General features: G+C 54.1%; 5 protein-coding genes across 5 annotated transcripts; 2 read left to right on the top strand and 3 right to left on the bottom strand.

Moving 5' to 3' along the window:
* Nucleotides 1-3,072: 3,072 nt before the first annotated feature.
* GLOTRDRAFT_138308 (uncharacterized protein) lies at nucleotides 3,073-4,042 on the bottom strand. The gene is made up of 5 exons (XM_007867141.1): nucleotides 3,942-4,042; nucleotides 3,803-3,886; nucleotides 3,600-3,732; nucleotides 3,502-3,550; nucleotides 3,073-3,432 (listed from the first exon to the last, which is right to left on the bottom strand). Exons 1-5 carry the CDS (start codon nucleotides 3,979-3,981, stop codon nucleotides 3,142-3,144), a joined length of 597 nt encoding a protein of 198 aa, XP_007865332.1. The 5' UTR covers nucleotides 3,982-4,042; the 3' UTR covers nucleotides 3,073-3,141.
* A 1,449-nt stretch (nucleotides 4,043-5,491) lies between these two features.
* GLOTRDRAFT_110868 (FAD-dependent thiol oxidase) lies at nucleotides 5,492-6,308 on the bottom strand. The gene is made up of 2 exons (XM_007867140.1): nucleotides 5,617-6,308; nucleotides 5,492-5,567 (listed from the first exon to the last, which is right to left on the bottom strand). The coding sequence occupies exon 1, from the start codon at nucleotides 6,216-6,218 to the stop codon at nucleotides 5,634-5,636; it is 585 nt and encodes a 194-aa protein (XP_007865331.1). The 5' UTR covers nucleotides 6,219-6,308; the 3' UTR covers nucleotides 5,492-5,567; nucleotides 5,617-5,633.
* Nucleotides 6,309-6,856: 548 nt separating this feature from the next.
* GLOTRDRAFT_138306 (copper P-type ATPase CtaA) lies at nucleotides 6,857-10,523 on the top strand. The gene is made up of 4 exons (XM_007867139.1): nucleotides 6,857-7,217; nucleotides 7,530-7,649; nucleotides 7,707-9,866; nucleotides 9,918-10,523. Exons 1-4 carry the CDS (start codon nucleotides 7,035-7,037, stop codon nucleotides 10,428-10,430), a joined length of 2,976 nt encoding a protein of 991 aa, XP_007865330.1. The 5' UTR covers nucleotides 6,857-7,034; the 3' UTR covers nucleotides 10,431-10,523.
* A 186-nt stretch (nucleotides 10,524-10,709) lies between these two features.
* On the top strand, nucleotides 10,710-14,241 carry GLOTRDRAFT_138305 (uncharacterized protein). Its single transcript, XM_007867138.1, has 6 exons — nucleotides 10,710-11,099; nucleotides 11,161-11,367; nucleotides 11,432-11,550; nucleotides 11,602-12,510; nucleotides 12,566-13,653; nucleotides 13,710-14,241. The coding sequence occupies exons 1-4, from the start codon at nucleotides 10,715-10,717 to the stop codon at nucleotides 11,716-11,718; spliced, it is 828 nt and encodes a 275-aa protein (XP_007865329.1). The 5' UTR covers nucleotides 10,710-10,714; the 3' UTR covers nucleotides 11,719-12,510; nucleotides 12,566-13,653; nucleotides 13,710-14,241.
* On the bottom strand, nucleotides 12,388-16,198 carry GLOTRDRAFT_75412 (uncharacterized protein; the record flags this gene model as incomplete). Its single annotated transcript, XM_007867137.1, has 6 exons — nucleotides 15,845-16,198; nucleotides 15,545-15,677; nucleotides 14,987-15,497; nucleotides 13,710-14,875; nucleotides 12,566-13,653; nucleotides 12,388-12,510 (listed from the first exon to the last, which is right to left on the bottom strand). The coding sequence occupies exons 1-6, from the start codon at nucleotides 15,992-15,994 to the stop codon at nucleotides 12,388-12,390; spliced, it is 3,171 nt and encodes a 1,056-aa protein (XP_007865328.1). The 5' UTR covers nucleotides 15,995-16,198.
* Nucleotides 16,199-17,860: the final 1,662 nt, after the last annotated feature.

Raw genomic sequence — 17,860 nt, 5'->3', positions numbered from 1 at the left:
AGACGCCTTACGCTTACATCACGCTGAACATCGCGAGTAAGGAATAACGCCCCACGAAGTATGGTATCTAGCTGTATCATCAGGGTTGGCCATACAGTTGGAGCAAGATAGGCAGGCGGTACATATGGCCACTTGAATGGTATTTTGCGAGTGACGAGCCACCACTCAAACCACAGGGTTTGTAGGAAGTCGTACCTAATTAGGCGTGACACAAGTCAGCCAAGGAAGCAACGGTTACGATTCAGTACTACGACTTACAGATAGATGCCCATGAAGACGGGCCACAATCTTGCGTAGACTTCCGCATCTCGTTCCACTTCTGCGACGTCTTTCCAGTGTACCATGTCGAACGTCAGTGTAACAATCTAGCTAAGTATGGCTCGTTCGCGCGGAATGGCGAAGGGGCAAGCCTCGACGACATGAGCCTCATATACGAGCGTTGAAATTAAAGGGCCCAGTACAAGAACGTAATATGGAAGGCCCCTGCGGAATTCTCAGGGAGTGTACGGCATAAATCATGCAATGCAAGGGTGTCGGGTCATGCTTATCATACCGAGGGCATGGCGATGCTTCCCAGAGCCAATCTTTGGCAACTATAAAGGCAATGTTGCCCTATTATTGGCCTGTTGCGCCCAGTTGAGGCTGAGAGGCGAATATTTGGATCATCAATGCATCATGTCGGAGACAGTAAAGATGGAAGCTACAGTTTTAGGTGTGGGATGTCAGCTGTCGTTGCAAGACCTGCACAAGATGAGGACCCCGGCATACTGGTATATATGTTTGATCCTAGTGCGGACATAAACGGCCAATTTTGAGGCCCTATGTCGGATATTTAGGCGGACATAAAGCCCAAAATTTCGGTCCATGTCCGGTATATCACGGCGGACACAACGGCCTTGCCGGTCTTGGTGTCCGATCACCTGACGGACATACCGAGTCATCGAAGTGTCAACATGTCACACCCAGTAGTCCTTGTACTAGGTTGAGTGGTGTCTCTTATACTTTTCAGTCAACTGTCAGCTCATCTCGTATATATCCAGGTATATCCTCAGCAATGGTGAATGAAATGCAAGCTTTGGAAACAGTGGTGGATCTTAGGAAGACTGAAATACAATATCCCAGAGTACTCATGTCACGATCTACTCGTTGCAGCGTTGGGCGTGTGCCGGTTTCGAGGTTGGATCCGTTTGGCGGACACACCGGGGGGCGCCCGAACATAGGTCACTTATGCGGACATAAACAGCCCAATTTGGGCTGACCGGATCCTAGAGGCGGACATATCCGGTCCAAATGTGTGAGGCCACAAGGGCCAAAAATCGGGCACTTAGGATCAAACATCAGTACCCATATGCCGGGGTCCTACAAGATGTTGCCACACCCGCCGCGGAGTTTCAATCCTGGGAGGCCATAGTCGCCACATTCGACACCGCGTCCGCGTATCAAGTACACTAGCTGCGGCACCCGTACAGTGTATGTCACTAAGAGTCGGCACCTCTGTGGCACCTTAATTATGGCGCCGTAGGCGGCAAGAAAAAAATTTGAAACATAAACCTAGCCAAAAGATGCGTAATCCTGCATTTTCATTTTTTTGGGTGCTTACGTAAGCATTTAAATTTGGGGTCGCCGAGCGTAACCTCATTTATTTGGGAGCCAGCTGCGTCCTGATCACTCAATATGGTTGTATAATACGGAAATGGGGTTCTCCGATGGAATTCCTGCGATAGGGAGTGTCCCACACGTCCAAAGCAAGTAGTGCCTTCACCCTAACCCTAGCCAGGCACGTGGCGCGGCTACCCTGGCCGTGATTACAAAGCTTCCCCTTATGGTAACTTTGCTACATCTCCGACCCAAATTCAAATATGTAAAGGATTAAATTCTTGAAAGTGGGAATTTCGAGAAAATAATCAGATGGCTCGAAAGCTCTCGTGAAAAGGAATCGATTGGTCTGGTTTTCGGGACCTAAAAGTCTTTTCTCACGATCGTGATAGGATCCGCGGCTCGCCTATTGCCGAGTGGTCGGTTTTGAGCGCCTCACACTGTAGCCACTCCGGGAGGTGTACATGTACATAGTATCAATTAATTTATTTTACTTTTATTGTCCCAAGGAGTTCGAAGCCCTCCCCAGTCTGCCTCTTGTCCTGACTTTCGGGTGGCGGCACTGCGCGCCGCCACCCTCGGCCAGGACGTCGGGTGAGGGAGATTGGGACACGGCAACTTATTACTAAGCAAAGACCGAACTACTGTCAAATATAAGGATAAGTACCATCCCGGTACCTACAGGCTTGGGTTTCTGTCAGCTGAGTCTCATTAGAAGTTCCAATATGACAGACTGTCGAGCACTAACCAGGAACTCCAGCTGCAAAGGAAGTGGCACTTTTGCGTGAATTACACTTAAGAATTCCGAGTAGCCTGTAAACGTTGGAGGTCAATTATGTAAGCAAAGGTTCACAAAGGTCTGCATTACTTAGCAGGTAAGGTGCTCTTTTTTGAAGCTTAGAATACGATTATTTGTCCTTCCACGGGTGCTAGACCACACACCGAAGACGTCTTCAAGTTCGCTGGCCTACGTCGGAACATCCGAGTCCTAGTCATGTGCCGTCGACTCATTTAATCCAAGACCACCACCGAGCTGCCCACCTGTCTTCTGCAGCTCTGTAGACATTATTATGGTCCAGTCGGGCCGTCAAGCGTTTTTCGAACCCTCTCTACATCTGATCATACCTAATATAATACATGCCTGACCCAGGTGCTGCCAACTTGCCTCCCAGTGGAGATAACGTGCCAGCTCGGCGGCAGTGAGAAGCTTACCTTTAGGCAGTCTATACAAACTGTTGTTCGCGAACCACGTTAGGGCCCATATCCCATTGTATCGCTTGTGGTTCGGGGAAATCCAGTGAGAGCGCCCACAGCTGCAGAGTGGGAGCGCGTGTATTCAGCTCCCAAGCGTTACACTTGCGCGGGAAACCAGTACGACAGTGGATCTGAAGATGCGTGCGAATCAGAGGGTCCGTTGTGTTACGTACGTTCAGGTTTCTCAAGAGAAGGTGCAGAGTGCAGGGCTCAGAATGGTCGCCCAGGCCTATCTCCTTTCAATTGCAATTGAAGTATGCTCGTGCAAATATCTTTCTCATAGTCCATCCCTCACCTATCTCCCTGTGCCAGGGGTTTCATCACCCCACTCGTTTCCGCCCAATTAGCGTCACCCAGTTCAATCTCGTCCAGCATGGCTCTCGACCTTACGGAGCCATGGCGCTGGAACTGCAAATCGGGGGACGCTCTACCCGCCCGCCCGCTCCCGAGAGCGGATAAGACAAAAATACCACCTTCGTGGAAGGGGTTGAAGAACGCTTCCCGCATGTTGAGTACTAGCCGCGAGCCCATGATGCACGTAGCGGCCAGGGCGAAGCCTTCGGGGACTTCAAGCCAAGTCGACTTCATTTTGGAAAGCAAGGCATTAGCGGGTGCAATAGAATTATATAACTACGGGGAAGAGGGACGAACCGACATTGTCATCCAGACGACCGCGTTGGTAATATAGGTTGTGAGCGTCCTGATCAGAAGGTTCAGATGCGAGAGGCCATCCTGGCTGCCGTACTCACAGGAAGAAGTATAAGATACTGTCCCTAACCAACACATCCATTAGGGTAGTTGGGCTCCAGCTGCAACTGCGTTCCTTAAGGTGGCCGACGCCTTGTATGACAACCAACAGGAACAAAATAGACTCGAAGACAACTGGTAGCGGTGGTGAGTTGAGCGAGCGAGTATTGGCACAGATGGATGGGTGCGGATGATGGACCCTTACCGATAGGAACCCAGAACACAAAGAAAAAATCTGGGATACCAACTGGCGTGCAGATGATTACGCCGGGTATGGGTTCCGACGCGACTTGCGGGCTCACTGTGAATTCCTAACGAGAGGAAGGACGAAGCAGATGACTGACCTATGATCTGCTTGTACGTCATCCCGAGAATGACCGCCATAGCTGCGACTTCGCAAAGGAAGCAGGAGGCCAGGAATGTCCAGACGGTACGTGAGTGGCCGTACATCGCCGTGACGCGCAGTTGCATGATGACTGCAGGAGCCTTTAATCAGAAAATTCACAACTTGCGGCGCCATAGACCCTGACCCTGCATTGCCCACACCACACAGGCGCTTGCCCATCCCTGAAAGATGAAGAAATTATGACCTGAGAGTTTGTGAGCATCCGGAACAGGACGTAGAGATTTTAATACATACATCTAGGTATTCCCAAGGGCACGGGTACAGAACATTACGACCAAGCTGCACGATCACAGATCTCGAGCTTACCCCTAGGAACAGCGGTCAAACTCCATATATGTAGGGGGTTGTGTGGATTACTGACTGCATCGGACAATTTCATTTTGACGAATACTGGGTCTCGTTAGGACACTGTATGCTCGGCTTGTACGCGCCAATACATACCAATAGCATCACATCTGTGAATACCAGATTCAGTTTCTGACCTTATAGGACTAATACGAAACAGGTGCTCACAACATAACCGCTCCACCGAGATAGCGATTCTTGAACGCAAGCGCAGCTGAACAGAAGGGCGGCTGCGAAGGAACGGAAGCTTACCACAATAAACAGCAATTTCGATAGCGACCAACGTTTCATCTAACTATGGTGAGAGTTATGTAGCATCGGCAGAGTGGCGAGCTTACCCATATGAGCTCAACCTTCGTTAATATTATTAGAAGTTAACAGAGGGAAACAACACTTCGCATACGTACTTCACGGTCCAGAGTAATTACTGCGCGCAGGAGGTGAAGACTGGGACCCACGATATATTTACTTCCACTTACAATGGTCATAAAATGTTAGGAATGTCGCGACAACTTGACAGGCATTCCGTCAAGCATTCTCGATGGAGACCAAGGAAAAGAAGGGCGTACGCTGGCAAAGCCGAATTAATTTGACGTCCTTCACTAATTGAAGGTCCTCAAGCGAGTCCGTCATGAAGTATTTCAAAGTACTTAATAGAGGAGGGCGTGGAGGGGCACGCCAGAATATAAGGAAACCGTAATGAACGTCGACGGCAAGAGGCGTAACCCGCGCCAGAAACTCTCGACCACCAGGGTGTGTACAGAGCAATGAAACAAAAGAGCGTACCGACGCCTTGGCACACGCCCGACAACTTGGACGAGGTGCGTTGTCCTGATCGGGAGGGATCCGCCCCTCCTGCCCCAATGATCGGTGCGCACGCGAGACTCGCAAAGTTAAGCGAAAGGACGGTATGACGATGTGGCAACCTGTGGCAGCGCGTTGGAAACGAGAGCAGGCGTCGTCCAAGCACCCTCCAATTCAATTGGTGGTCGCCCAGAACGTTAACACCGTGACGCTACTCTGATCGAAAGTTTCGGAACCTAGGTAGGGTTACCTTCTAAGTTTGTGTCGAGAGGGAAAGTTCAGGGCGCACATCAGCTGTCGTCAGTTATGCAGCGAATCAAGTCAGACTTTCGCAAAGAGGGGGAAGTCAAAGGTGGATTCGGCACCGTGTCAGTGCACTTCGTGTGGATTACTTTACTACATGTACTAGGTCGAGCTATATACGGTCAGCACGCTGCTTGCAGAATGTGCAAGGATGAACGTACATCTATGCATGCCAGGGCTAGTCGCAACTCCCGTCGCTAGGTCCATCCTTCCACCGCTCATCAGTCTTTGCGCAGTCGAACCTCTCCTTTCCTAGCCTTTCGTTGACCTCGTTATGCCTTTCACAGAGCCAACGACTGAGGGCTGTCCTCCCACTGACGTCCGGTGGATGGACCTTCATCTCCTCTCCCAGATGCGAGGCGCAGTGCGAACAGGGGTACAGCACAGGCAGAGCATAAAGTAGGTTCAGCATATTCGCTCGCTGCGTCGGCGACGGTCTGTCCGGGTAATACGCTGCCGTCGTATGGAGGAACGCCCATGTCGACCGGCCCAGTATTTCTACGTCGGGTGGACAGTATTCAGGTCGGACGTCGGGATCGGGAGTGTTTCCAGAGCCCGGGGCTGCTGCTGCCATTGCAGCGGCTATCTTGGCATTTTCCCCTTGCTTCTGCTTGCGCTCTTGATTCTGACCCCCCTGCGGAGGTTTCATATATCTGAAAGCAGTACAAATCTTGCAAGGCTTGCCATCGGGTCCTAGGACCATCCCCGGAGGCAACTTCTTGCCCGCATTGGTCTCGATGGAAGTGGGTGAGGCGTCCGCCATACCAGAAATTTAGGGGCTCGTGTACCGTCGCCGTTGGCAAGTCTCAGTTTAAGCTGTCAGCGATTACAGCACCTCGAGATGAACATTGTCGAAAGGCAGCGAATTGCTGAGCAAGGCACATCAGGTAAGTCCGCCATCTCCGGTAAAACAAGACACCGATGGTCGCCGGGGGTCTGCAGGGGTCTGCTCGCAAATGCGAAAGCTCCTGGCACTCTTCCAGTTCCATCGAGCGAGTGCCGCGTCACACACTAATAGCGGAATAATTCTGGTCCAATACAAGGGGCGTTTGGTTGACTCATATTACATCAGGCTGTAGCACCATGTCAAACACTGAGGCGTAGCTTTCTCTTACTATCGACTCGGAGAACTCTCGAAACTGTCAGAGACTCAGGTGGGCGCTTCGCCTACTAAAAATACGAGGGTAGACATGCAGGCTTTTGTATTGAAACATTACTGTAGCACTACCATGTTGCATATTTGCACGATCCTGGTTGGCCGTCAATACACTGCTGTCAATGGAACGCGAACAGACGCCACAGAAGCCCGATTAGGAGAAGATAGGCTCCCACGCCCTCTTAGTCAGCCTCAATTGGGCAGGTCCTGCGCCATAGCTACTCGGTGTTCTGTGCGACGTACCTGTCCATCTATATAATCTGGTACATCGTCCGGCGCAGGCGCTTGCTGCTACTCAGCTTTTACCCTTCTATTCTTTTCCCATTTCGCCTGTACTATACGCCCTTTGTGGAATTTTGCCGCCAGCTCACTCGGTGACCGTCACTCGAAGCTAGCCTATCGCCTGACGAACCCGGTGGCAAAATGTCGATTCTCTCTGCGGCACTCAATCTGCTGCCCAAGACACCTCTGACCTCGGCGTTCAAGCCGGTTGAACTGCATGTGGACGAGAACGAGCCTTTGACTGCCAACAAGGAGACCAGTGGAGATGCGGTTGCGAAGTGTGAGCTGCGGATTGAAGGGATGACCTGTGGGTCCTGTGTGGAGGTGAGTTAGCCCATCATGGTATTGCTTTGAACTGTGGTACGAAGGCTCTACAACCTGGACACTCCGTTCGCCTCCACCCTGCCACGAGTCCTTTCTGCACTACAATGACTAATGTGATCAGGCTTCTCAGAGACGTCCAGGCGAGGCATTTGTGCGCACTGCTATTACCAACGATGCGGACGAATGCTTCGTCTGGTATGCTGAGGAGCGTGAATATCTGTGCCCGCGGGGAGCTTGTGAGGGCTGATGTGATTCTTTGCTGAGCACAATGGTCGATGATCGAGAAGTGTACTGACGCGGATATATGCCCAGTCTATCGAAGGCATGCTCCGCAATCAACCCGGTATACACTCTATCAAAGTTGCGCTGCTTGCAGAGCGGGGAACCATCGAATATGACCCCAATACCTGGACGCCGGAGAAGCTCGTTAATGTGAGTCTGCCTGTCAATGTTCGAATGACCATGGTTCTTATCAATTGCATCTTACAGGAAATATCAGACATAGGTTTCGACGCGACTGTGATACCTCCAGCACGCTCAGACGTGGTCACTCTCCGAATATACGGCATGACATGTTCATCCTGCACGTCAACTGTGGAAACCCAGTTGAGCGCTCTGCCCGGAATCAACTCCGTCGCGGTTTCGCTCGCCACAGAAACCGCGAAGGTCGAATTTGACCGGACTCTGATTGGACCGAGAGAGATGGTCGAGCGAATCGAAGAGATGGGCTTTGACGCGATGCTGTCGGACCAAGAGGACTCCACTCAGCTGAAATCTCTGACTCGTATGAAGGAGATCCAGGAATGGCGGAGTCGGTTCCAATGGGCGCTCACATTCGCCGTACCCGTGTTCTTCATTGGTATGATTGCACCCCGCATGCCGTTCCTCCGCCCCATTGTGGATTTCCGAATATGCAATGCGGTATACCTTGGGGACTTACTGGTTCTCCTCATTACTACTCCAGCCCAATTCTGGATCGGCGCTAAATTCTATCGCAACGCGTACAAGTCGCTAATGCATAAGACAGCCACGATGGACGTGCTTGTCATGCTCGGCACGTCCGCTGCGTACTTTTACTCCCTATTTGCCGTGTTCTTTGCCATGTTCAACACCGAACCTGGTTACCGCCCCTTCGTGTTCTTCGACACCAGTACAATGCTGATCATGTTCGTGTCTCTTGGTCGGTTCTTGGAGAATAGGGCCAAGGGGAAGACAAGCGCAGCCTTGACAGACTTGATGGCCCTCGCGCCGTCCATGGCGACAATATATACCGATCCACCGGCATGTACACAGGAGAAGCGGATTCCTACTGAACTTGTTCAGGTGGGAGACATATGCAAGCTGGTTCCCGGCGACAAAGTTCCTGCGGACGGGAATGTCGTCAACGGGTCATCGAGTGTGGATGAAAGCGCTGTCACTGGAGAGCCGGTGCCTGTGATCAAGCAGGTGGGCGATAGTGTCATTGGTGGCACCGTCAACGGGTTGGGCACCTTCGATATGGTCGTCACGCGTGCAGGCAAGGACACCGCGCTGTCGCAAATAGTGAAGCTAGTAGAGGAAGCCCAGACCTCCAAAGCACCCATCCAAGCATTCGCTGACAAGGTCGCGGGGTACTTTGTGCCCACCGTCATCTCCTTGGCAGTGATCACGTTCACGGCGTGGATCATAATCTCACATATTATGACCGACGAGGATCTCCCGGAAATGTTCAAGCGGCACGGGTCGACAAAGCTCGCTGTGTGTCTGCAGATGTGCATTAGCGTCGTGGTAGTGGCTTGCCCGTGTGCGCTGGGTCTGAGCACGCCGACCGCTATCATGGTGGGCACCGGTGTGGGAGCGAAGAATGGCATCCTCATCAAAGGTGGGCGGGCGCTTGAGGCCAGTCGGAGTATCCGCAAAATCGTTCTCGATAAGACCGGTACAGTCACGGAGGGAAAGATGACTGTTGTCGCTTTAGCGTGGGCCCCTTCGGACAGCCAGACAGAAGCGGACGTTCCCGCCACTCCTTTCGTTGAACAGGCGTCTCTAGGGTCTATGAGCTGTGACGGGATTACTTCTCGAGCGGCTGTGATTGCTATGGTTGCTGCCACGGAGGCACGCTCCGAACATCCTTTGGCCAAAGCGGTAGCGGTGTATGGCAAAGACCTCCTGTCCAAATCCAACATGGAGTTACCTGAAGCTACTGTCGAGACCTTCGAGAGCGTCACTGGCGCGGGGGTCAAGGCTACCGTGAAGGTCTCCAATCTGAAGCCGACGTACACCGTCTTCGTTGGCAACGCTCGGTTTGTAACACAGTCGGAGGATGGGTACATCCCTTCGGCACTCTCTCATGTCCAGGAAAAAGAGACGAGTCGAGGGCGGACGATGATCTTCGTTGGCATAAGCACTGATTCACTTAGCCGCCGACCTCTGGCCGTGCTAGGTATCTCGTTGTCTGACACACCCAAGGCGTCCTCCGCGCGGGCTATCCAGTCTCTGGAGCGCATGGGTGTGGAGGTCAGTATGCTTACAGGAGACGGGATGTCGACCGCCATAGCTATTGCGAAGGAAGTTGGCATCAAACCGGAGAATGTCTGGGCTAGCATGAGTCCCAAGGGCAAAGCGTCTGTCGTGACGGACCTCATGTCCAAGGGCGGAGGCGTCGCAATGGTATGTTCGAGCTCGATATATCTCATACAATGCACTAAATAATGCGGGTAGGTTGGAGATGGTATCAATGACTCACCAGCGCTGGTCGCCGCATCGGTTGGGATCGCCTTATCCTCCGGCACATCTGTGGCCATTGAAGCTGCAGATATTGTCCTGATGAGGTCGGATCTGCTTGACGTTGTCGCTGCATTACATCTGTCTCGCTCCATCTTTGCCGTTATTCGGAGGAACTTGGTGTGGGCGTGCATATACAATGTCCTCGGCATCCCCCTAGCCATGGGGTTCTTCCTCCCCTTCGGTTTGTACCTGCACCCCATGATGGCAGGTGCTGCCATGGCGTTCTCGAGCGTGAGCGTGGTGACGAGCTCTCTAACACTCAGGTGGTGGAGACGACCGCTCGATAGCGTCATGCCTGGCGAGAAGATAACGGGGGAGACCGTCATGGACAGTGCACGCTCAGTGCTGAGTGATCTCATGGAGAGCTTGCGGGGTCTAATTCCTAGTAGGGACAAAGCTGCTGCTGGGTACAGTCAGTTGCCTATGGAGATGACTGACAGGGTATAGGAGTCTCTTGCTGGGTTATTTATTCATACCAAACACCCACTCCTTACGCATGTATTATAGCGTACATTATATTCCATCTTGTTGTTTGTTTTGCTGCAACTGGTATTTTGTATGTGCCCTCCCGAGTCCGGTATACTTCAAGTCAGTCGCGTCTCGTCACGTCGCGTGTGGAGTCTGGACGCTGTTGCCCAACCTTGCTCTTACAATACCCGTACTGGCCACATTAGGTTGCGTATTTATCTGCTGTCGCCCAGTGCTTTGCACAAGCTTGAGGAAGTAGAAGGATGAGCCATATCGGCAGCGTTTTCTTGGGTGACGTGCAGCGCCAACGCGTCTTGTCTTCTTCGACCCCGCCGACTTCCCCTCTCCCGTCCCAGTCGCCACCTCCCCGAGGTTTCCCTACCTTTCCTGAACATCCTTCGGAGACTGAGGAGGAGCCACCGGCTCGCCCTGTTACAATTGAACCGGCCCAGTCTCTAGAGCTACGCATACGATGGCTGGAAGCGCTGCTATATGGAGTACGCCAGGACGCATTGAATCGTAAGGGAAAAGAGAAGGGCATCGATCTGAAGAAGGGGGAGACCCTTGCCCGGCGAGCTGAGGAGGCACAGGCAAAACTGGATGCGGTCGTCGAGGGGAACGATGGGCTGAAGAGGTTTATGGAGCACTGTACGTCTACATCGCATATCCTCCCCGCACTCTCCGTTCAGTGGTCTTACAACTGTCTCAGACGACCAGTATGCTCAGTTCCTGAGCCCATCGTTCGCCCTGTCGGGTACTATACCCATAAACCCGCCCTCCTATGAGAACATGTCACCGAGCGAACTGGAGGCATTCCTTTCCGAAATGGAGCCCGAGATTCGCTCTGCTGACCGCGATATGCGGGAGATTGAAATATTAGAGAAGAAAGGCGTCACAGGTGCTGGAAAGCTAGCAGGTACACTCCTTCCTCCTACATCCTACCTGCCGGTTTGAGGCCTCAACTGCTATCCTGCCATTAGGTTACCAAGCCCTTCAGCCCCGTCTGGACGCGTTGATTAAGGCGCACGAAGAGGACGTGAAGATGGCTCATGACCTTGAACGTCGCGTTGCAAAGTTGATGGAGAGATATGCTTCCCATGTAAGCTATTGTCATCTATCATATGACAGCTGTATGTTAACACTCGGTCAGGTCGATGCCCTGTCTGAGTTGTTCGTTGATTGGAACGATACTATCACCGAAGCCGAGATCAGAGTGACCAAGCTGGAGCGGGAGCGAGAAGAGAAGAGACGCTTGGGTTTTGAATGATATATTGCAAAGTGGTGATTGCAGAATGCAGAGCCTGACGTCCGGCAATGATCCACCGGGCCGACCAGGTTCCTGGTAGCAGGTCGTGATTATTCACATCACCACCTCCCGCCATTCGACGCCCATTGACAGCAATCCCGTTGGCCCTGGTTTCTAGCAAAAGGTTGCAGCTCACGTCATTCCCATGGAGGTCGGCGACTTCGCCGAAGACAAACCTAGTGAAGAAGTCCAATCAGGCTTCCACTGGAATGGGCTATGTCCTCAGCGACGATCAGGATGGATGGGGGCATGATACAATATTTTCATAGGACATATGAAGGACAGAGATCCAAGATATAACACGACAGGGTAACATCCCGCCATTGCATCTATCGCAAGGCCGAGCGCTAATTAACTAGTAGAATGTCACAATCCACCAAGACCAAGGACAAAGGAATGTTCTCTTAAGTTATTACACAAAAAGTCGGTGAGTGTAGAGATAAGAATAAGAATGAGAAAGCGAGGCAAGTCGATACAGAACGGAGAGGAACGGAACGAGCGAGGGACGACAGGTGCGGCGGACAGTAATAGAGAGATCGAAATGACAGGAGGACCAACGGATGGTAGAGGCGTAGGCAAGTCAGAAATTCAAATGAGGGTGTTAGTGAGCCAGAGCAGTGCGAGTCGTGTTCAATCCCGGGCGACCCAATCAGTACTGCGTGAGACCAGCTCAATTGAGTTGTCGCTCGTCCAGAAGAGACGCTCAGTAGCACTACGGCCAGTCCAGCTCTTTTGGTCGCGGAGTATCATTGCCTGCACGAGAATGATCAGTAAAGCCTAGCCTCCTCCGGAACACGTTAGTACATACCTGTTGGGCACCGAAATTCCGCTGGTCGTGGGCAAACAGTTCAACATTGTCTTCCAAGGCTTCGTGGAGAAGCTGCATATCTTGTAGGATAGCCTGGATAGTGCGCACGGTAGCAAGAGTCAATATTTCCTTCCGGTTGCGGATCGTACTCGCTCCGCTGGTAGGCGGTGGAAGGGATTGCGTGACATTTTGCAGAACAGTATGCAGGATGCGCTTTGTCTCACTCATGATCTTCATGGCTTGAGGATAGTTCTTGCGGGACACAAGGACTAGAGCCCGAGTGATCATATCTGACGCCAGTAACTCCATGCGACGCCGCACGATTACAGGATCAGAGCCACTGGACGGTGTCCTTGGACGACTGCCGGAAGGGGGCAGGAGCGTGACGGTAAGGAGGACGGGATGCGCCAAGCGTGAAACGTGCTTGGTAGCCTGAGGATCAAAGAACGACCCGTCAACCTCGAAGACCGGCACCTCGTCGATCATACGATCCATCATGCCGTCTGCGAGGTCGAGGGGATCTTCAATAGACAACGACTCCAGACCCATGCGGGCATTGAACTGGTCTGTCGCATTCATCGACCGATTGTTGTTGCTATGCGTGAGTCTGGACTGCGTCAAGTCTGTGTTGTCGAGCTCCAGCTCGACCAGCATCTCCTTCTTCTCGCCGTACCGCAACTCTCCGACTTCGACGTCGACGTCGCGGCCGTCAGAGGATAGAATGGCAGTAGGCCCACCGGAGACCTTGCGTATGCGGAACCGGTGTCCGTCCAGGATCTTCATGTGCAGCTTCATGTTGAGCAGCCCGATGGACATCATGCCGCCGATGCATCCAGCGACGCAGTCACGCAGGTCGTACCAGTCTTTGACATAGACGTAGGTCCCACTGGTATGGTTAGAGATCAACCAAAGGGAAGCAGGATCGTGTGATCGACCATAGCCGAAGGAGTGGATGGGAGCATTGGCAGCCTCCGCTCGGGCAAGTACGAGGTCCATCTGGGCACGACGCGTACTTTCCGACGAGTCGCTCACCAGTAGCATCCCCGTAATGGGATTGCGAGCCTTGCGTTGCAACACAATGTCGAGGCCTAGGAAAGCGGATATTATATCGAGGGAAGGATGGGCAACTTACTAAACTGCTTACCATGGTTAACCGCGGTCACGACATCCGTCTTCTCATCTTTATTTCCGCGAACCAAGAACTCATCCTCGTACTCCGCTTCCTCCTGCCTCCGCATTCCAATCTCATCCACGAACTTTGTAAGCCTCGCGCGGCTTTGAGCCCGCCCAACACACAAGAACGGTGTCTTCCTAACCCGCCCACCCATGCCGACCTCAAACGTCACCAAGCCCAACCTGTCCTTGGCGCCTAAGGAGCCGATAACAAAGTCTAGGGTATTCTTGATCACGCGGATCTTCAGCTGGGCGGTGCTGGGGACGGAGTTGGGCGATGGGAGGGAGATGACGAGGATGAGATCCAGAGGCGGGTGAGGAAGGGGTGTCAGGGAATTCGAGGGACCAGACGAGAGATGCGGGGTGACGAGATTCGAATGAGGGTCGAACCGGCTCGCCTCGTCGTCGGCCTCCTCTAGCGTCGACAGCTTATGCTGCAGGGCCCCCCTGGCCGTTCCAACACCAACACCCATCGACCCATGCGACGTGCTGCTCGACATCGTCGACCGCGTCGCCGATCCCGACAGAAGGCTATCGACCGTACTCACAGTGGTCGACATCGTGCTCCCGCTGAGCATCCTGGCGGCCTTCGCGCTCCCGCCAAACTCCTCCAGGTCCGGCGCGAGCTCCTGCCGAGTCTGGTTCTGCTGGTTCTGCTGCTGGAACATGGAAACCAGAGACTGGATGTGGTTCTTCCATGTCTCGAGCGACGAGCGCTCACGGAAGATGAGAATGAACGAATCCAACCGCTCATCCTCCATATCAATCGTCAAGCTCATCTCCCCGGCGCTGGAGGTATCCGTCACCTGCTTAATGTGCTGGATATAAATCCTGCCCTTCAGCCGGAGCACACCCTTGCCCGAAGCCGCCTGCGCGCCTGCGCCGCCCTCTGCGCCGCCGGCAGTCTGCAAGAACCGTCCAATCGACTTCTTCTTCTCCTCGATGACGCATATAATCGCCTCCTTGAACAGGTACACGTAGAACTCACGCACGAGCGAGTCGCGTCGCACGGAGAGGAGGTCGTACATCTGCAGCGGGCCCAACCGGCTAAGCGGGTGGCCCTTCCAGTCGATGATGCGGTTGCGCAGGTCCTCCGTAATCGCCGCGAACGGGTTATCTTCGTCGTGGAACTGCGAGCTCGTCGACGGTGCCTTCGCGGACGTCGACGGCTCCGCGTGCCAGTCGCCGTCGTCGCGGTGCGAGTGCCCGGAGCCGGAGTGGTGCGTGTCGTGCGTCGAGGTCGGCGACATAAGGTTCATGTTCGGGCTGCGCTGGTGGCCCGACCCGTCCGAGGTGTCGAGCGTGTGGTGCGCGATGTGACTGTGCTGCTGGGGCGGCGGCGAGCGGATCGAGCGCTGCTCCGGCCGCGGGCTCGAGAACGCGCTGTTGATTGTGTCCTGGCGGATGTGGTTCCTGAAATTGTCGCTCATGACCGGGCCCGGCTGGGGCGTGCTGCGCTTCCCGGGGAGCTCGACGACGACGATGCACGTGAGCGGCTGGCTCTCGTCCGTCGTGCGCGTGAGCGTCGGGTGCTCGGCGCGCACCTGGATGGACGGCGCGACGACGTAGTGCGCGTGCTCGTTGGAACCACCGGATCGCATAGAGCCTGTGTGCTCGATTGGGTCGTCTTCGGTGGGGTCGTAGGGCTTGCCGGGCGGCGGCACGCGCCCGTTGAGCGAGCGCACGGAGGCGGGGGTGTCGCGCCCGGGATAGAGAGAGGGTGTGTTGCGCTCGCCCATGCCAGTAAGGGCAGCGAGTTCTGCGGGGAGTTAGTAGGCGTGAGGGAGTCAAAGGGCCACTACATACTGTTGTGTTTGCCTCCGTCGCCATCTCCTACTTTCATTGGACGTCGACAGACGCCGCAGACGCCGAGGTTCGACTTGCGGACGACGGCTCCCTTTTGCGACGGTGGTGGACCGTAGACAGCGGTAAAGCAGGCCTGAACGAGTAGGTTAGATATATCATATCATGACAGGGTAGTTACGAAGATGAACAGTGGGCTGCGCAAAGGGGGACGAAGTTCGCCGCCACGCCGACGAAGAGCGGATGATTGGTAGGCATTGGACGCATATAAGGGTCCAGATAAAGTGTAAATGGATCACAAACCTCGTGTAAAGCGTGCCCGCACTCTGGCACGATGTGCGGCTTCTCCCCTGGCAGTCTGAAGCTGAAGCTGAGCGGTTCGAGACAGACGGGGCACTCATCCTCTTCCTCATCGTCGTGGCTGGAAACGACAGGCAGCGGGGCGGGGACCATGGCGGCGAAGGGGTGTGGGTTCTGCGTCTCGGTCGTGTTGGTATAGGAGGTCGTCTGTGACGAGACGGTGTAGGCCGAGCGCAACGACGCGGACGACGTGGACTTTGGCGGGGGGCGGTGGACGGCGTTGGAGAAGGGGAACTTGAAGGGCGGGGGCTTGGGGGCGAGACGGGGGCTTGTGTATGCAGAGGCAGGGAGCTGGTGATGGACGTGATGGCCGTGGGTGTTCTGGCTCGGGGCAGCCCATCCCGCGCCTGCTGGGCCCGTCATCCAGCCTGTCAATTAGCGTGTCCGGCACCGGCCTGTGTTCTTTTGGGCAGCGTCCGCCGCGGTCTGCGCAGAGGATTGGAAAGAGAATGGACGCCGTCGAGCGCGTATCGAGCTCGTATATTTCCTGTTTTCCCGTAGCAGCAACCCCGTCCTAAGCGACGACCGGCTCCTCACGCCCACGCACCGAGCAACCAGATCTCGGCTACACTTGCACTACGCTTCCCTTGATCGCTGTCCGACGCGTTTCTCGTATTTATGCAGGCCGTCCTCGACGTCCTCGAGCACCTCCTTGCCGCCAACAACAATCCCTGACGCAGCAGCTGTCCATTCATACCCATTGTTCGCTCTTGACTGCGTTGTATTCCAGTCTTCGGCCTCAATAACGCGCATTTGTACGTACATGTACCCACAAAGCTTGGGTTACGCCACACTGCCTCATGGTCGCCGTCTACCTCTGCAGAGTCAACGTCGTCGACTGGTCTGCTCTGATATATCAAGGTACGAGCATCAGAGAAGCACCCCCACTGTCCATGTTCGCTGAGTTCCCTTATCTGGTCGTGTCGTCTGCATCATCTCGAGTGAGCTCGACGTCGACTTTGAGGCAGTGGTATTGATGCAGGCGTTCCCCACCTTGTCCAATCGTCCTCAGTGTATATACACTCGAATCCCAGGCTTTCCACCGGCCCACGAACTTGTCCTCATCGCTCTGTACGCCTGCGACTCTTCCGCCACATCGCTCGAAAAGGCAATCATGCTTCTCACGGACCTGATGCCACGGCGAAGGATGATTGGATGAGCCCGCCCTTCGTCCACACGGTTGTAGGCGCCGATTGGACTCAAAAGCTGGAAAGGAAAAAATCGCCCCTAGCAACAGCGCACACGGGCGAGATCTGCTGGAAGGCGCAAAACGACCCAGCAGAAGACGATGCCAGCATTCCGGAATCTCGACGCCCTTGAGTTTATTTCGCGCCCCCCCTTTCTGAGTTTTCAGTCTGCTCTTTGGATCTCCAGGTGCGGGCCAGGCCTGGGCTTCGACTTCGTCAGAACTCGATCGCAGTGCTGGCTTTTCTGATCGTGCTCTGGTCCCGGGATAACTTGCACCGTCGTACTTGAGTGGAGCATGCAAACAGGAGTCTGCAGCAGGAGGAGGATGCAGCCTCCTTTGCGAGACGGACGTCCCGGTCGATGGTACAGTGCCTTACTCCCTTGTAAAGCCCGGGCCCAAGGAGAATTGGATATCCCTGTCTGCCCGTTTGAATTCACTGACTGAACTCTCTCTTCAATCCTCAGGCCTCAACGCATACGTAAATATGCTAGGGTACAAGATCCCCCCGCTTGTGCGCTGGGATCTTATACTCTAACTACCTCTTCGCTCAAGGTCATCACAGGAAGTTGACTGACCGCTGGAAATAAACTGGACAGGAACGTACGTCGGGATCTCCTGGCGAGCCTATCAATAGACACTGTGCTCCTCCTGGTCAATACACACATCGAAGGGCCGACCTAGGATCGAGTGCGGACATATATGGCGCAGGGGCCGATGCTACGGCTATAGCTATTCTTGCAACTTGACTCGTTCAATACCGTTCTTTAGTC

Source organism: Gloeophyllum trabeum, assembly GCF_000344685.1.
Source record: "Gloeophyllum trabeum ATCC 11539 unplaced genomic scaffold GLOTRscaffold_00005, whole genome shotgun sequence".
NCBI lineage: Eukaryota > Fungi > Basidiomycota > Agaricomycetes > Gloeophyllales > Gloeophyllaceae > Gloeophyllum > Gloeophyllum trabeum.
This window is presented reverse-complemented; position numbering and strand designations above follow the sequence as displayed.

Excerpts from the sequence above, each read along its gene's own strand:
- GLOTRDRAFT_138308 (XM_007867141.1), bottom strand. The coding sequence starts at position 3,981 with ATGGCGGTCATTCTCGGGATGACGTACAAGCAGATCATAG. Across the intron at positions 3,551-3,599 it reads AGTATCTTATACTTCTTCCT|GACGCTCACAACCTATATTA; the intron begins GTGAGTACGGCA and ends CCTTCTGATCAG. Across the intron at positions 3,433-3,501 it reads TCGTCTGGATGACAATGTCG|TCGACTTGGCTTGAAGTCCC; the intron begins GTTCGTCCCTCT and ends TCCAAAATGAAG.
- GLOTRDRAFT_110868 (XM_007867140.1), bottom strand. The coding sequence starts at position 6,218 with ATGGCGGACGCCTCACCCACTTCCATCGAGACCAATGCGGGCAAGAAG.
- GLOTRDRAFT_138306 (XM_007867139.1), top strand. The coding sequence starts at position 7,035 with ATGTCGATTCTCTCTGCGGCACTCAATCTGCTGCCCAAGACACCTCTG. Across the intron at positions 7,218-7,529 it reads CCTGTGGGTCCTGTGTGGAG|TCTATCGAAGGCATGCTCCG; the intron begins GTGAGTTAGCCC and ends ATATATGCCCAG. Across the intron at positions 9,867-9,917 it reads AGGGCGGAGGCGTCGCAATG|GTTGGAGATGGTATCAATGA; the intron begins GTATGTTCGAGC and ends TAATGCGGGTAG.
- GLOTRDRAFT_138305 (XM_007867138.1), top strand. The coding sequence starts at position 10,715 with ATGAGCCATATCGGCAGCGTTTTCTTGGGTGACGTGCAGCGCCAACGC. Across the intron at positions 11,368-11,431 it reads AGGTGCTGGAAAGCTAGCAG|GTTACCAAGCCCTTCAGCCC; the intron begins GTACACTCCTTC and ends TCCTGCCATTAG. Across the intron at positions 11,551-11,601 it reads TGGAGAGATATGCTTCCCAT|GTCGATGCCCTGTCTGAGTT; the intron begins GTAAGCTATTGT and ends ACACTCGGTCAG.